The 18,281-nt window shown below is 38.7% G+C and overlaps 2 protein-coding genes across 8 annotated transcripts in view; one reads left to right on the top strand and one right to left on the bottom strand.

The window, feature by feature from the left end:
• Positions 1–602: 602 nt before the first annotated feature.
• Positions 603–6,679, bottom strand: LOC111863229. Of its 2 annotated transcripts, none has more exons than XM_023849344.2 (3): positions 6,419–6,679; positions 2,652–2,870; positions 603–1,792 (listed from the first exon to the last, which is right to left on the bottom strand). In XM_023849344.2, the coding sequence occupies exons 1-3, from the start codon at positions 6,527–6,529 to the stop codon at positions 1,022–1,024; spliced, it is 1,101 nt and encodes a 366-aa protein (XP_023705112.1). In that variant the 5' UTR covers positions 6,530–6,679; the 3' UTR covers positions 603–1,021. The 2 variants fall into 2 exon arrangements, with proteins under 2 accessions (XP_023705112.1, XP_023705113.1); XM_023849345.2 differs by having other exon boundaries at positions 6,462–6,679.
• Positions 6,680–6,812: 133 nt separating this feature from the next.
• The window catches only part of LOC111863214 (serine/threonine-protein phosphatase 2A regulatory subunit B'' subunit gamma), a 19,619-nt gene continuing 8,150 nt past the window's right edge, over positions 6,813–18,281 (top strand). The window contains exons 1-7 of one of the 6 annotated variants that reach the window (XM_023849317.2): positions 6,813–6,952; positions 7,701–7,760; positions 8,032–8,156; positions 12,888–12,992; positions 14,240–14,352; positions 14,861–15,029; positions 15,190–15,378. In XM_023849317.2, the coding sequence (XP_023705085.1) occupies positions 7,715–7,760; positions 8,032–8,156; positions 12,888–12,992; positions 14,240–14,352; positions 14,861–15,029; positions 15,190–15,378 (747 nt within the window). In that variant the 5' untranslated portion in view covers positions 6,813–6,952; positions 7,701–7,714. The other 5 variants (XM_023849316.2, XM_023849314.2, XM_023849318.2 and 2 more) reach the window with 5 other exon arrangements.

The raw sequence follows: 18,281 nt of genomic DNA, 5'->3' as shown, positions 1-18,281 counted from the left end.
GCTATTTATTTCAAATTTTTTATGGTAGAGCGTTCCTTGGCCCTTTACATTTAGTTCTCATTTTCACAGCATCTTTTTTCTTTATATTTCTCTGAGATTTATTTGGTACAGTGTTGTTTAATGCTTGGGGGGGGGGCTTCTTGATCACAAAACTGTTGACTGCACAGGATTTGAGGAGGAACATATTTAAGCTGCCACGTTATATGCCATTTTGCAAAACACAGAAGGCTGTGAATAAGCTGACACTGAGAGCGACACACAATCATTAGATGTTAACCGAATTACATAGTGTTGAGTGACTAAATTTTTAGAAGGGCAAGAAATTTAATTGACAGTGTGGCTGAAAAATCATATTAGTAGTGAATCTGTCCTTGAATGGATTAAGGACCACTTATTTCTAATAAGCTGGAAATTATAGAGGCTGAAAACAGTAATAAGAAAGGAAGAAAGAAAATCCCTTAAACAAAAGTCTAAAATAGATTACTTCTAGGACCATTATCTATGTATTCTTGACCTCGGTATTAGTTGGAGGTGAGTGGTCAGCTTCACTTCCTGGCCACTTTACCCCTTGATGCCCACTGCATAGGAAGCTGGGTGGGTTCCAGAGCCAGTCTGGATGACATAGAGAAGAGAAAAATCTTGCTCTACTGGGACTTGAACTCCAACCCCTCAGCCGCAGCCAGTCATCATACTGACTGTACTGTCCTTGCTCCTTTTCAAGAGCACAAAATTTTGTTTATCTTTATTTCTCTTTATATTTATGTTAAGCGTGTTGTGTAATTAACATAAGCACACTGAAGTTCCAGGACAATCAGAAGCATGTTATGATGCTGAGGCTTGAATGCAGCATGGGTAGTGGACATTTCCAGATATCTGGATCACCTGTTACTTCTAATTATCCTGCTATTTCTCTTTATTACCAAGGATAGCTGAGAGTCTGTTGTATTTCAGTTAAAGTGCATCCATCCACATTTGTTTGGTTGTCGGCACTTACAAACATGCCTTAGCTTGATATTTAAATTTATTTTACACAATCCACAAAAAGGCAGACAGCATGGAATTCGTCAACTTCTTGCAATAAGTTACTTACATCCCCAACACATGTAACTTTCTTTTCTAACTGAGGAAGACGAACTCTATGGCTATAAAAGAATATGACAGGTTCACATGTCTCTTCAAACACAACACCTCGGTCAGTTTTGAATCCATCTACTGTGCTGTATGTCATATGAACAAAGGCAACATACTTGTCACGAGGCTGCTTATGAACAGCCCATAGTGATGATGGTAATGGAATCACATAGGCATATTCAAGTAGTTCACTGTAAGTGAAAGCTGACACTCGCAGCTTTGCAGTATCCACTTCATTTGGCTCGTTTGGTCTACAAAGCATTGTTTCAGGTATTCTGTTACCAGTTATTTTAGTAGTTTCTTCTGCTAAAGAAATAGGAAATTCAAAATCACTCCTACATGATAATGTTTTTTTAATCTCTGCAGAGGCTTCAGTCTTGTTGCCTGCTAACAGGCCATACAGTTCAGTTCTACAATGATCAGAAGTGTTGAACACTTCAAATAATGGGGATTTCATACCCTCAGTGAGTGCTGGGTTAGGTCTTTCTTCAGAATCAGAGTTCTGCTCCTCTTTAATTTGGATGGATGCTCTGTCATGTCTGGAAATTGTGACTCCTTTTTTAAAATGAGTGGATGTTCCAACGGCATAGTCACCTGCAGTTAGCTTACGCTTCTTTTCCAAACTGCGCCTTTGAGCTAGAGCTCTGCTTCTCCTCGTAGCCTGTTTTGAAATACACTTCATTAAACATATTAATATAATAGCAGTTTCGTTTGTTTTCGCATATTTCACTAGTGTTTCATTAGATAAGCTATAGCATCGAGGAGATATGACAGGATGATTATGAACAATGAATGTGAAAAGAAATGGCTGACTAATTTGTAAGATGGAAGGGGCTAATGAAAACCATTCACACTCACCACAGTAACTAGTGAGTTTTGCTTCTATTTAGTCATATATTTACAGTTCTGAAACAAATTTAAACTCGAAGAAAGCAGTCTTCTGGGATTTGGCACCGTGTATATGTGGTGTTAACCGACGTTCCTCCGAAACGTCGGTTAACACCACATATACACGGTGTCAAATCCCAGAAGACTGCTTTCTTCATAGTCACCGCCGTGAAAGCCTCAAATCTTACAAATTTAAACTCAGTAACCAGTTTCATGACGTTAATTTAGTTCAGTTTACAGCAGATTTTGTTGGTTCTAATACAAATCCTGTGCAAGTTTGCTGGTGGACATCATGTGGGAGCACAAATATCACTTAAACGTATAGTTACTCTATTGTATACTGTTTCCTTTCTGAGGCTGCAGTGTACTGAACTTGAAGTTAGAGGCATGGGGACAATTTGACCATAGTCTAATTCATTTAAATAACCTGGTATATGGAACTGAGGAAAATCATGGCTAATCTTAATAAGCAAGAAAATCCAGTCTGGCCAGGATTTGATATAGGTACTTCTGTATTTTAAATGACACATGATTCTATACGCTTTCTTTCAATTTGTGGATGTGCACAATGAGATGCTGACAATGTGGGTGGGGGGATCTCATCATACTGCAAACATAAAGACCATACTTACCCTAAGTCCCTTTAAGTTATCACAGGAGAACACAGATGGCACAGCACCTTTTCTTAGTTTTGGATTTCCTCTTTCTATCCGAACCACCTGACCATCAATGATATGAGTATAATAACGTTCTATATCCTCCTCCTTGAAGTGCAGTGAACAAACCAAGTCACATTGATGGAGGTTCCTGTCATTTCTCTGTATTATTGAATCCCATAATTGTACCATATGCTATGAAGAAATATAAATGCAGATTATAAATATGCCTAAGTAACCAAAAGTTATAGAACTTTCATTGTGCCATCCTCACAACTGAACACTATTATCTCTGTGATGGCCTACATCAACTGTATGCTGATCTACAGGATGTATAAATTGCAAGGTGTTGATACAGCATTTGTTTGGCTGTTCAGTTGCCAAGCAGATAATGATACAGATTCCCCATCATGCTAAGTTCTAGAGCGGTCTTTGATTTTACATAGATGTTGTTGCCTGTTTTGGTTTAAGTAAAGTCTACTCAGCTTACAGAGAACTGTTCCAGTTCTCTGCGCTGGCCAGATTTTATGCCAATCTGCCACATCAGATTTAACGAAACTAGAGACTTCTCAAGTTTAGTGCTCTAACTCTAACTAATTTCATGTAAACTCTCATTCCCAATTGTTGGTTTGGAAAAGTTTTCCCTACCTATTTTGGCACTGAAATCTCCTGACAAAATTTTCATGTGATATTTAGGGAATTTATTGAATAGTTCTTCATAGAACCTATCTTTCATATCATCAATTTTATCTTCTGTTGGGGCATGAACATTCAGAATGATGATATCACACCAGTGACCTCTTAGTATTATGTATGACATCCTAATCACTAACAAACTCTATCCTCTTAACTGCTGATATTATTCTCTTACGTACAAAAGAACCTGTACCTAATTCATGGTTGTCATTCCGCTTTCCATATAAAAAAGTACATTTGCCTGCTGGTTTGGTGCCTGTACTCCCACTAAATCTAACTTATATTTTGAGATTTCTTCTGCCACTGCCCTGAGTGAACCTGCCCTATACATACTTCTAACATTCCAAGTACCAAATCTCATATCCATTTTGCATAGTGGGGGGGTGGAGTCCAGCTGGGTCCACTTGGCACGGCGGCCACTGATTGGCCTACTGTACCCACCCCAGGTGACTATGGTGATGGAGAATTTGGTGGAATGAAGATTGGCAGGGGAAACCGAAGTCCTTGGAGAAAACCTGCCCCAGCGCCACTATGTCCACCACAGATCCCACTTGACCAGAGAGGCTTCCAAGACTTGCCTCCCATCTGTTCTCTTAAAAACCCCCACTGGGATATGACGCCAGATCCTGAAGGCCACACAGGCCATGACCAACCAACATAACAACCCCCCCCTCAGCTTACGGGTTAGTGCCCAGCCTTTAACCTTGCCTTTCTCTCCCCCAACACAAAAACCATGCTTGTCCCAGCTCCTTTTCCCCCCCCCTCCCACACTACTGTTTTCAATTGTATACTTGCCCTTCCCCCCTTCCTTCTCTGCTCTCACATAGCTGTGTATAATTCCAACAACAGTCTGCTTTTACCGGTTCTCACGGTCTCTTCGCTTGCAGATTTCTTATATTTTTTCTTCTACCCTGAAGATGGAGGCGATACGTTCCTCCGAAACGTCGGTTAACACCACATATACATGGTGCCAAATCCCAGAAGACTGCTTTCTTCATAGTCACCACCATGAAAGCCTCAAATCTTACACAGTACATCAGTTATTTGTAGACTTCAAGAAAGCATATGATTCAGTTAGGAGGGAAGTACTGTACAATGTTCTGATAGATTTTGGGGTACCCATTAAACTAGTTAGGCTGATTAAAATGTGTTTAAACAGAATGTACAGTAAAGTCCATATAGACAAACATTTGTCTTGATAATTTTTCTATCCAGAATGGTCTAAAAGAAGATGTTTTATCGACACTGCTTTTCAACTTTGCATTAGAATATGCCATTAAGAAGGTCCAGGAAAACCTGGTGGGACTGAAATTAAACAGGACACATCACCTGTTGGTCTATGCCAATGATGTGAATCTATTGGGTGCTAATATAGATACCATAAAGAAAAACACAGAAACTTTAACTTTAAGGAGATTGGTAGTCTAGAAAACCAGGATTAACGACCATGGGGAACCGTTGTGCTGACCACATGACACCCTCTATCCGCAAAAGTTGGCACTAACTTCACCAACAAGTGGTGGTCATTCGGTCAGTATAGTTCGCTTGTGGACTAGAGAGTTAAGGAAGTTGGTCTAAACATAAACATTGAGAAAACTAAGTACATGTTGCTGTCTCATCACCAGAATGCAGGGAAAAATCATGACATAAAGATAGGAAACAGATGTTTTGAAAATGTGATACAGTTCAGATATTTGGGAACAACTATAACAAATCAAAACCTGATGCAGGAGGGAATTAAGAGATGACTGAATTATGGTAATGCTTGCTACCATTCAGTCCAAAACCTTTTGTCTTCTTGTCTGTTGTCTAAAAACACAGAAATTACAATATACAAAACTATAATTTTTTCTGTAGCTCTGTAGGGGTGTGAAATTGGTCTCTGACATTAAGGGAGGAATACAGACTGAGGTTGTTCGAGACAGGGTGTTGATGAACATATTTGGAGTGAAGAGAGATGAAGTGACAGGAGGTTGAAGAAAACTGCATAATGAAGAGCTTCATAACTTGTACTCTTCCCTAAGTATAACTAGAATGATCAAGTCAAGGAGGATGAGATCAGCAGGGCATGTAACCTGAATGGGAGAGAAGCGAAATGCATATAGGATACTGGTGGGAAATCCAGGAAAAAAGTGATCACTAGGAAGACCAAGATGTAGGTGGGTGGACAATATTAAAATGAATCTTAGAGAGATAGGATGGGATGGTATGGATTGGACTGATCTTGCTCAGGACAGGAACCAGTGGAGAGATCTTGTGAACATGGTACTGAACCTTCAGGTTCCATAAAATGCTGGGAAATTCTTGCATAGCTGCACATTTGGTGGCTTCTCTGAAAGGGTTAAGCTACATGTGTGAGTGAGAGACTTCTCTAGTGTCTTAATGGGGAGTGAAGTACAAGTATAAGCCAAAGAATCAAGATCAGTCATACTACATTATTTGTTACAAAGTGAAGGTCACACATTTATTTAATTTGAATAATGTGATCAAGCAAATTTCACTTCCAACACTAACGATACAATAGGTTATGGAATTTTAATATTTATTGTTTCTGCATAAGATGACATATTACTTTATTGCAAACAGAAAACATGCACATTGTCCTTTTCTAAATAATAGCATGAGGAATAAAACTGAAAACACCAAGGTCTATATTGACATTAAACTGAATGGCATAAAGTCACAACTTTATAATATGATTACTTCTGGTTTGGGCCACTATGTTGTTTAAGTGGGGGAGGGGGGGCTAAAGTTTCCATTTTTAGGCATGAAAAGCGCAAGCTATTATAAAGAATACAATCTTCTGGGACATGAAACCGTGTAGTCCGGTAAAAGTTCACACACGGTTTGGGTTAACTTCTTAAAGGTTTACTGGATTACACGACCTCATAACCCAAGCATTGTACTCTTCATAGTCACTCCTGTGAGAACCACAAATTTGACATAATATTAGTTTGCCAATGGTCAGTATCTATTTTACCTGGTATCCCCGATTTCTTAAATATTCCCTTCAAATATGTTTCAACAAATTATGCTTATTTAAATACCTCCGGGGGGTGAAAAAGTGATGGAATGTTTTCTCCAGCTTGCCTTGCCTTTCTGATGTTAGATGCATATCCACTTTTGCAGCCAGGTACGTAACAGCTATGGGAAGTCATGTCAGTTTAAAACGAGTTAAAACGAAGAATGAGACTGCTGTTTCAACTAGAAAAGAAAATATTCACAACCATATTCATGGATGCGACATGTCAAAAATATTGCTCTCACATGGCATATTTCTACTGACGACAATCGAAAGATCGAAAGCAAACTATCACATCGATCACATCATTCGATTTAGAACTATCGATCTCCATCAATCGTTTGAACGGGAATCAAAATTGCATGACATAGATGACGTTCCGGACGACATCCGGACCGGATCCGGACCCTCCGGACGTTCATAAGGTTCATAAGCTTCATAAGCGACCTAAGCGACATAGATCACGTAGATCGACATCGATCGACATTGATAGCATAGATAGGAACAGCGGGATAGGTCGTTTGTGAGGTATTGGGCTGGTTGTGGAGGTGGTAATATGGTAATAATACTAGTATAATATAAATAGAAAAATGTAACTGCTATTGATTTAACAGACAGACATGATATGAAAGAACCATCACAATTTTACTTACATGTGTTCGTAATCGATAACTTTTAAGGTAAATTGTACAGACTAGGAGTTTGATAGAAGGTACAATGCAATTTAAGCCTTTTTATACCGTGATCCAAACAAAGATTGTAGGACGAAGGTTAATGAGTGATTTATTTCGGTATGATAACTTCTTTCTGATTGTTTCTGATACTGAGGTTAGTTGGTGGTACGTGTGGTGTATATCAGATTTTGTTTGATCGTATTCCATGTGGTCTGCAACAGATAATAATAACAAGAGTAAGAACTAGCTAACGGAAGAATATTACATTTCTTTCATAACACCGTATAAGATAGTTAACTATTAACGTCTGCCATAATTCTAACCATTTCTTTCAGAGACAAAACAGTATTTTGCTGTCAGTTGGATTTCCCCGGAGAATTATTCCATATGACGTAATGGAATGAAGTAAACGAACTGAACTTATTTTAAAGTTTCTGTTTTCGTAAGGAAAGTTACTGCACTCATAGGAAAGAAAGCATGATGAACAGTTCTAGGTAGTTTATTTAATATGATTTGTATCCACCCATGTTGATCATTCATAAACAGTGATTCCTGCATTAGGGTTTCATGTAGCAGGTGTATGAAGTGAAGGTTAGCAACAGTAAATAGAAGTATGCAAATATGTTGTTTTAGGAAATAATGTAGGCATGGATCTGAAAGAATTGCTGAAGAAATGTGCTGCCAAAAGGCCAGGTATGAACACATTTGATTTAAGTAGTCATTATTTGAAGAGTTCTGTCTTCTGGGATATAATGCTACAAAGTCAACCAGTGTTGCTGAAGTTTCTTACTTGGCTTACTCATTCACCCTGAAGATGGACATTGAAACGCTGGTTAACTGTCAACAAACTGCCTAGTGATATATCCCAGAAGATAGAACTCTGTATAACCAGAACTTTATATTGTACATATTCACTACTTCTCTTTCATACAGTCTGTGCATGCAGTTCTTTATTTAATTTCAGAGATTTCACACCAGAAGGCTTTTGAATGTGAGTCAGAACTGTTTATAAAATATTATTGGGGAAGAAAGAAGAAAGAAGAGGGGACAGACCCGACATACAGCGCTATTCCACAGTTTTATTTTAAGGTTAGGTATGATTTAGTACCTGCATAACTTACATTTCATCATAATTACTGGAGCAGCAAAAGCATAATATGAAAGATAGGTACTGTGAGTGCGCCTTTGCTCTCTTTTTCTGTGTGAAATATTTATGTGTAATATTTATTTGCAAGTGCTGCAGGTAACAACCAAGCAACTAAATTCATCATTTCAACTTGTATCTGGGAGACATATGTGTCTAATTGAGAGGATGGCTTTTATAACAGTATAATCTGTATCCAGTTCCTTTTATATATTGACATAATAACAGAACTTCACATATGCTTTTTAAAGAACCTCCACACTATGTAGAAAACAGCTTATAAACATGTTTTATCCAAGCATAAGGTTTAATTTCAGTTATGTGGCCCCTTTTTCTCAAAATGTTCCTAGTAACTACCCATATTTTCTTCACCTCTTACTTTGTAACATATTTATTACATTGCTTTGGTTCCTCCTCTTGTCACATCCGTGTCTTATCCATCACAGTTCTTGTGTCTTTCTTTTTCCTGGTGCTTTTTTTTTCCCATTGAAATCACTTAAAGCATATTTTGTTTCCCACTTTCTTTTCATACATTCTTCACAAAACCGGTATTCATTTTGAGGTTTGAGGTTCTCACATTGGTGACCGAAGAATACTATCTTCTGCGATGTTAAGTTGTATAGTTCGACAGTTTGCTGTTGTTTTGGAGGAATGTACTGCTTCCACCTTCAGGATAAAAGAGTAAGCCAAGCAAGTGACGAGGAGAACTGGGAGATGGATGTAGTATGTTCCTCTAAACCAGTGATAACCTTGTATCAGGCTGCATGGTGCAACATACCAGAAGTAAGTACTCATTTTTTCTGTACTTTATCCTAGAATGTCTCATTCTGTTTCCTGTCTTAGAGGTAAAATACAGTATATCTACAGCCTCATTAATCTTGTCTCTTTGCAATGAATATTTAATTCTACACACACTCTGGCAATCCCCCCTCCCCCTCCCTGCTTAAACCAACATCCTGTTTTTGTCTCAGTAAAACTGAAGCAAGTTATGAAGTGTATGTATGGTATGGTGCGTTCACTTTATTATTACATCTAGATTATCAGTTAATGATTGACTTGAGTAATCCTTACTTGAGTTTTCATAATTTTGCTTGATCGTTGAATATACAAGTACAGAAATGTATGCACAGCATAACAATTGTGAGATGTCTTCCCAGTTCTATTCAATTTTCACAGAAACATTAGGACTTAAGGCAAAATTGTATTGGACATGAAGTGTATGCACAATTTTTCTCCACAACTTTTGTTCAGAACACTTTCTATTTTCATAAATATTTATTTACTTGCAGTTATACACAGAAATGCATGTAGTTCATCTCATAAAGTAAGCATTAAACTTGCCTTATCTATGTAAGATTTGAAGTTTAGCACCTGCTCACGCTGGTTCCTCGCTCTCCGATCTTCTTCTTTTTTCTTCTACCTTGAAGATGGAAGCGATACGTTCCTCCGAAACGTCGGTTAATACAACCTCTACATAGTGCCACATCCCAGAAGACTGATTTCTTCTTGTCTTATATAAATGGAAATCAAAGTGTCTCAGCAGTTTTTCATAAAATTATGCAGTATCAAATATAACCACAGTTGGTTTGTCTGTTTCCAAGTGCCATGCCATAGCTCAGGAAGTTAGTCACCACTTTCCCCCTGCAGAGGTCTTTGTTCAATTCCAGGGCAGTTCATATGGGAATTGTGTTGCATGGGGTAGGTACTATGGCAAGTTTTTCTCCAAGTACGAGGGGGTACCCAAAAGAAACTGAACTTATTTTTTTTTAAACTTATTTATTCAAATTTTAAGCACAAACCTTCAATCCCCTTCAAAGTACTCTCCACTTACACTAATACACTTCTCTAGTCTTTTATTCCATTTTTCAAAACATTGTCTAAATTCATCTTTTGAGATGCTTGACAGCGCCTCCGTCGTTTTTTCCTTTCATGTCTCTTTTCATTCGAGGAAACAAAAGAAAGTCGCACGGGGCAAGGTCGGGTGAGTATGGAGGGTGAGGAACAGGGGTCATACCATTTTTGGTCAAGAATTGTCGTACAGACAGGGCTGTGTGAGCAGGGGCATTGTCATGATGGAAAAACTCGTCACCCGACTGCCACAAATCTGGCCGCTGAGCTCCAAGTCACTCCCGACAGCTCCACAATTTCTTCAATGGTCCGTCGTCGATCTTCCTTGATGATTTCACGAATTTTTTCAACATTTTCATGTGTTCGGGCCGTGGAAGGACGACCAGAACGAGGTTTGTCATCAATTGACATTTCACCATTTTTGAAACGGGAAAACCACTCAAACACTTGAATTTTCCCCATAGCATCGTCCTTGTACGCTGTTTTTAACATTTCAAGAGTTTTTGTTCCACTTTTCCCGAGCAAAAAGCAGAATTTCACCGCCGCACGCTGTTCACGAAAATCAGCCATTGCAAAAATGACGATCACACAAAACAGTTGTCACTATAAACTCTGCCGAAACTAGTCCTTACCTTCTGTAGCAACAGTAGTCGGCTTATCGACTCAGGAATGTTAGCTCTATGCGCTCATAGCGGCAAAACGCGGTACTACAAAAGCTCTGCCCACAAAAAATTAGTTCGGTTTCTTTTGGGTACCCCATCGTACTTTGCTTTTCCCTTCTATTTATCATTCCAACAAGGCTCTATTCTTTCATCAATCATCTGGAACTGTACATTGGGCCCAATTGCAGCCTAAGTACCATGGGACCTACTCCACTGCAAGAATTAGAGGAGATTCTTTCTCAAGTTGTATTATATATACAGACAGATGGGAAGTGAAATTGTAATAGATGTCCTATGAGAAGTATCGCAAAGTTCCCAGACTAGGTCAAAAGAGAAATGCTGGCTTAATTTAATTTTGGCTGCCATCTCCTTCACAGCAGTCTCCTTGGGAATGTATACGGCGATCCCATTATTTTTCCATGTTTTGAAAGCACTGTGAAAGTCATTTTCTGTAATGCTGTTGAGTACTGCTTGCGATCCCTTTGATTTCATTAGAATGTCATCACTTCGGTTTCATTTTCATTTTGGGAAAGAAAGCAGAATCACAGGGGTCTAAGTCTGGCGAGTAGGGAGGATGGGGAACGATAACCATGTTGTTAGTCAAACTGTGTGGTTTTCAGGAATGTGTGGGTGAGCACGTCATGACAGAGGCAGTTGTGGTTGCGCCGAAGTTCCAGTCTTTTTTGTCGCCCATTTTCTCTCAAGTGTCTCAAAACGTCACAGTACAAGTAAAAGCCAGATTTTGATCATAGTGTTAGGAGGAACGAATTCACGGAGAACAAACCCCTTCATGTCAAAAAAAAGAAGAAGAAAACGAGCATGTTCTTTGTTGAACTCCGCACCTGCCGCCCCTTTTTTGCTCTTGGTGATTGTGGCCTCTTTCACTACGACAATTGTTACATTATTTCTGGATTCTAACCATAAATCTAACTTTTGTCACCCATTATGATCCTAGAGATAAAAATTGGGTCCATGTTAGCCTTCTCTCGTTGCTCAAGGCATATGTTTATGCTCCACTGCTTTTGATTATTTGTCAAGAGTCGGGGAACAAATTTCACGGCAGTGCGGCACATGTTCAGATTTTTCATTAAGTTCTCTTGGCAAACTCCATAACTGATCCAAATAGAGTCTGTGAGCTCATGGATTATTCAGTGACAATCTTCATGGGGTGAGTTCTTGAATTTTATCAACATTTTCTGTTGTTATGCTGTTGCTTGATCACCCTGAACATTCATCATCTTCAGCTGACCCTTGACCGGCCTTGAAACATGAATGGCACTCAAAAACCGCTGTCTTAAAAAAATGTTCTCCAGAAGCCTCCTGAAGCATTTCAGTGTTTTGGTTGTGAATTTTCCAAGCTTCAAAACTTGATGCAGACATTTTGCTCAATTTTGCCATACCTTGCAGACAAAATGAAACACGAGTTGAAAGAGCACTTGCATGTTCACAGTGTGGTGTCATGTGGCAGACTGATGCAGTAGGCTTGGCCTCTCCTCTCATCTTCTTTCACCCAGGCAGTTACAACAATAACAGTCTGGGAAGTTTCTGATAGCATTTGGGCGATGTTTATTTTGTTTTTGTTTCCTTTCTAAGAGACACGCATCGTAAAAGTAGACATAGGCATTGCTGCTTATACTTCATAATATCAAAAACTTCTCAAACCCAAACCTTATTCTAGTTAAAAATAACATACAGAAATGAGGAATGCCAGCCATTTTAACACATCACTCATGTAAGATAGAATGTAGAAAAATTGAAAGAGATCTGTCGCTTCTGTCATAGCCAGATTTAATTAAAATGTAAATACCTGGAAAGACCAGAGGTGATAGCACCTCAGAGTAGTGTCTTGAATGGACCCGGTAAAGTAATAAATTCTGGGTAATGTGAAGCATCAAGCTCATACTCTGGTCTTTGTTAACAAATATCAAATATTGGAAATCGTTCAAAATTCTTGTAGTTGGAAATGATCTGGAGCTTCAGTAATTTATTTTAGAACATCAAATGCTTTAGGTTTGCAACTGTAATAATTTATTTTCTTATGAGGGTTCACATTGAATCCATCATTATGGAAGTGGATAATTGCTCATCAACCCCAAGGTTCTGTTGAACACAGTATGGTAGTTACTGTTTTAGATGTTTAAAATGATTGTTATTTGTTTCTTGCAGCTGCCAAAAGATGATGAAATTCTATCACAGAAACTACGTGAAGAAGCACGTGCCATCTTTCTTCAACGTCTTGGACGACAACTGTTGAACAACAATGAATTGAAGGTGTGTATGGAAGTAGAATTTGTTAATATTAGAGTCACTTTTACCGACCACACAACATATTTTTATTATTATTACACTACATGTGTAATAATAATAAAAATATGTTGTGTGGTCGGTAAAATTGACTCTAATATTAATTAAATACACAACAGGATGCAAGAAACAATTAAAGTAGCATTTGTTCTCTATGTTGTTGGGAGCTATTACCAGGCAACAACTGGTGAAGACAAGACTTCATGTGTGCTGCAGTACAGTGATCTGTAGAGTATGTAGATCTCTGAAACTGTTACAGTTGCATGAAGTTACGAGTTAGAAATGTTCAGTAAATTTAGTTATCACTCCAAACTTCGTGTCTCATCGCTAAATTGTGATAATATTTAAGACTTTGTTTTTGTAATATGTTGCAGTTTCTTTCATTCTTCTTTCTGATAATCTGTTCTAACACAGATCACAGATCTTCCTTAGAGCTGGCACTTCAACTTGTACTCAAGAGATTACAAATCCCATTAAAACTTTTCTCAGTGGATACACTAACAGCCATTTGAAGTTCAAAAATATATTTGTTTCTAGCTAAGTACTTGGAGAAAAGTTGAATTCTAATAAGCACTCAATTACTGAAGAAATTTTTGAAATTTTATGGAGTCCAAGGGTTCATTGTCATTTTAAAATAGCTTTTATAGGCGCAAGGCCCTGTGTAACATTTAGTAACATGCTGTTCCCTTTAGGATGAGGAGCTGTGTCCCGTGCCCAATCCCAAGCTGGAGAGATCCTATTTGTTGGCTGCCCATAACTGTTCGTTCAGTATGTTTGCAATTGCCCTTCATATTTGGAGGCCATCTTCTACATCCAAAACCTGAGACGCCATGCCCTGGGACAAGTGACCTACTTAACATAATCATGACAGAGTTACTGAATTAGTACCTAAAAAAGAATTTTACATGTTAGGGGAAGGAACTGGACTGCATTTCCTGTCACAATAATTTTATTTATTTATTTTTTTTTTCAAAAGAATGAAATGCAGAGTAATTGTGATCTGATAAACTTTGGATTTTTTTTAAGATGTAGAATATTTCTCTCAATGATCTGGATTTTTTTAAGATGTAGAATATTTCTCTCAATGATCTGTTTTGCATGATTCTTTTTCTTCCTGCCTAAATTCTGTGTTATATAACAGAATTAAATTATTCCAAAGACATCTCATACTGGGTATATGATTTTAAGGTTTCTGATTGTTTTTTTTTTTCCAGGCCTTGTGGGTCCTTCTTGACAAATACCACAGCCCACCACACTCTGAAGAAGAGCAACTTATTAATTATGAAGATTTTCTGCACGTTGCAACTCTGGGAGGTCCAAAATGCAAGTAGGTGTTTTAGTTTCATAATTCTCCACAGTTGTAGTAAAATTAAAATTTGTAAGATTTGAGGTTTTCATGGCGATGATTGTAGAGAAAGCAGTCTTCTGGAATGTGGCACTGTGTAGCTGTGGTGTTAACCGACATTTCAGAGGAACGTTGCTTAACGCCACATCTACATGGTGCCACATCCCAGAAGACTGCTTTCTTCAAATTTAAATTTGCTTCATACGTTCATGATGAAAATTTAAGAGAAATAATACCTTCAAGAATTATTGTTTAATTTCAGATTATTTTTGCGTGTCAGTTACGAGTGTTAAGAATATAATTATAATGATCGGAAACTTCTTACTCACTCATCAGTTTTGAGTCTTCACTCATCATCCTACGATTTCTTATTGATTCTCCATGAACTTCACAGTTTGTACAGTTTTGTAAAATAACATGATAGAGCAGGCCTTTCCTACTGTCAGGTAGTTAGAAAGCATTATATAATCACATTATATTCCTCTTTCAGAAATTACTTCACTGCTGCAGTATTCGCAAAACTGCAACATGGAGATCCCTATGGACGTATCAATATCATGGCCCTTTTCAACTACATCATGAGGAAGGTTTGGTACCACCAGACTCGCATTGGACTCTCATTGTATGATGTTGTAGGACAAGGTTACCTTCGTGAAGTGGTTAGTTACTGATGCTGTAATGCTAATTCATTCAGCTGTAAAAGAAATGGATAGAAAGAGATCTGGTCTTATTTCTGATGTAGAAAATAAATTGTTTAAACAGGCTAAAAGGATAAGCGTTTGGTTCAATATTTGTATGTACTGCAATATTCTGTTCCAGGACCTTGAAAACTACATTTTAGAACTGATTCCCACATTACCACAACTTGATGGACTGGAGAAGTCATTCCACAGTTTCTATGTATGTACAGCTGTACGCAAATTCCTGTTCTTCTTAGACCCACTTCGCACAGGTCGTGTGCGTATTCAGGATATTCTGGCTTGTAGTTTCCTAGACGACCTTCTTGAGGTGTGTATTTTAATTGTAATACTGTGGTATTTTACACTTATAGTTACAGATGCTGAAGATATGATGCTGGGATATGACATTGTGTAATCTGGTAGAAGCTTGCTGACCTTCGTTCAAAATTTCAGTACACTTCTACCAGAATACATGGTGTCACATCCCAGAAAACATCATTCTTCCTGATCTATGCCATGAGAACCTCCAAACTGACACTTGTGTATAATTTGAGTACCTATATTGATACTGTGACTTGTATAACCATTGCTAGGCAGCGACTCAGTAAATACGTTCTTGCGGAAGAAAGCACATGCAACAATAGGACATCCATTGCTAGTCAACGGATCAGTAAACACACCTTAACAATAAAGCCTGTGTTTTCTGCGTAGTTTGTTCAGAGTGGTTATAAAGAACTATAGAATAATATTTGTAGTTGAGAAGTGAAGAGTTGAATTTTGGGATGCCAGCCTTGAAGGATATGAGCTTGGTAGCAGAGAAATTTAATCGAGTTGAGTGATTGGAAATGGCAGGTGCAGAATAATGGAAAGAAAGGAATTAGGCTGTGAAAAGAAAGCTTCTTGTGTGATATGAATTGACAGTGAGACTGTTATGAATCCATTGGCAGGATACAATTAGTGAAGACTGAGAAATATGTTTAACGGTGAACTATAGAGTGTGTAGATTGGCGATAACACTGTATTGCCTGTAGTCCCGAGCTGCAGTAAAGCCAATCATCCAATCCAAAACCCATCTTATAAGTCATTCACACAACCCCTACATGTAACCGTTTGGTGTCAGAAGTGGGATTGCATTTATTGATTATTGGATTGGAGACTGTAGTGGTTGACTGTATCATCAGCCTACATGTTGGAACACCTGCTGGCCAAGATGGATGCCACACAAGCAATGCTGGTTAGTATGAATGCCAAGATGGATGCCTGACTAGAAGAAATGGACAGTTGAAAAGAGATGATGGCCTGCCAAGAAGTGATGGAGGCCTATCCAGAAAAGACGGAGATGAATCCACAGGAAATTAAATTTGTAGATGTGCATAAGGAAGTCCCTAAGGAATAGGCTGCAGTGAAACCTGTCAGAGCCCTGAAGAAATGGCATAGGGGCTGGCACCTCGCCACAGGGCACCGCAGAAAGCTGAAGGAATGAACTCAGGGCAGTGGTGGGTCCTGGAAGAAACTGGCTGTTACCACAGAGTGATGTCCCACTGTGCAAGAGTGGCACAGCATAAGGGGTACGGGCATAAGGGACAAAACTAGGATGAGGTTGCAAAAGGAATCCCTAAGGGATGGACGGTCAGGACGGGATGTTGGACCCAGAATGCAACAGTGGCATATGGGACAGGCCTGAGGAAGCAGCTGTGAAGCAAGAGGGAATTCAGCAAGATCTACAGGAAGGCTGTCGTACTGGAGATCATGAAACGAGCAGTTCGAATTTCCTTCGGCTTGCAGAAAGTGAGGGACTGGCCATTGTGGAGGGGTCAGCCCCCTCTGAAACAGAAAGAGACTGCACACAGAGTAAGAGCTGGCAGTGTGGGAGCACCTGCCATTCTAAGTAGTTTTCCCCACCAGTCGGAAAAAACAGGATGGTGAAAAACTGGATAGACTGGTACCTTATCAGGAAGCTGCTTGGGATGAGCTGCCATAAGGAGGGAGCAACAGGAGCGTTTTGAGAGTAAACACTGTGAAAAACCAAACAACAGGAAGGAAGGTGAGACTGATCACAGATATCATAAACACAGCCCTCGGAAAAGAAAAAAATGGTGGTATGCCTGTAGGTTACTTGGGATGAATAGCTGTAAGGGAGCAATGTGATGTGTATACCCATTGCTAGGCAACAACTTGGTAAACACATTCCCGTAGAAGCAAATGCCTACAACAATAGGACATCTATTGCTAGGCAACGGATCAGTAAACATGCCCCCTTAACAGTAGAGGCTTTGTTTCAGTGTAGTCGGTGCGAAGTGGGTATAAGGAAGTATAGAACAGTATGTAGTTTACAAATGAAGAGTCAAGTTTTGGGATGCCAGCCTGCCAGGATATGAGCTTGGGAGCAGAGGAAGTGAATTGAGTAGAGTCTTTGGAATTATCAGTTGCAGAATAATGGCAAGAAAGGAGTTAAACTCTGAAAAGAAGACTTCATGTGTGATTTTAAGTTACAGTGAGATGGTTATAAATCTGTTGCCACTATATGACTAGTGAAGACTGAGAATCCTAGTGCATGTGTCATGGTGAACTGTAAAGTGTGTAACCCCAGAGATAGTGCAGTATTGCCTGTAGTCCTGAGTTGTGAATATATAAGGTGCAATAAATCCCATCACCCAATCCAAAACCCAAGTCACGTGTACAGCCCCTACACGTGACAATACGTACTACTGTACCGCTGTATATAATTGCTTTTTATCTATTTCTTAAACTGAATAAGTTCCTGAATTTTTTATAATATAATATCAGAGTCAAAAATGTATTTCAGGTGCAATTTGTAGGAGAACTTCATGAGAAAATGTTTCTGTAATACTCATTTTGTATTATGATGAGTTATTTTGAGAAATTTTATACAGATTATTTTTAACAAAAAATGTGAATGATAAAAGTAGGAATCTGTCCAATCCTGTTTTATTTATGACATGTTTTCCCTTTTTAAATTTATTATATCTTTTGTAGAAGTTTGCAGCAATAATAGCACTAGATTCTTGTGCCAAAGTAGCCAGGCTTGGAACTGCCAGAATCTAGTGGATTTTTTTATGCTTAAACCCTTTGAGAACATTGTAACTTTGTTGATGTCCCCTCCACATCAGACTGTAAGTTTCCTCTGCTGTAAATTGCCCAGTCATTATCAGGAAGAATACTGCCATGCTTCTGCAGAATCGCATTCCTTTACTCTTTCCAGGCCTGCAG

The sequence above is a fragment of the Cryptotermes secundus genome, unplaced genomic scaffold (genome assembly GCF_002891405.2).
Source record: "Cryptotermes secundus unplaced genomic scaffold, Csec_1.0 scaffold665, whole genome shotgun sequence".
NCBI lineage: Eukaryota > Metazoa > Arthropoda > Insecta > Blattodea > Kalotermitidae > Cryptotermes > Cryptotermes secundus.
This window is presented reverse-complemented; position numbering and strand designations above follow the sequence as displayed.

Bases quoted from the DNA above. Each gene is read 5' to 3' on its own strand.
- LOC111863229 (XM_023849344.2), bottom strand. From the start codon at position 6,529: ATGACTTCCCATAGCTGTTACGTACCTGGCTGCAAAAGTGGATATGCA. The intron at 2,871-6,418 runs GTATTTAAATAA...ATTTCTTCATAG, and splicing joins CACTTTTTCACCCCCCGGAG to CATATGGTACAATTATGGGA. The intron at 1,793-2,651 runs GTAAGTATGGTC...ATTTCAAAACAG, and splicing joins ATAACTTAAAGGGACTTAGG to GCTACGAGGAGAAGCAGAGC.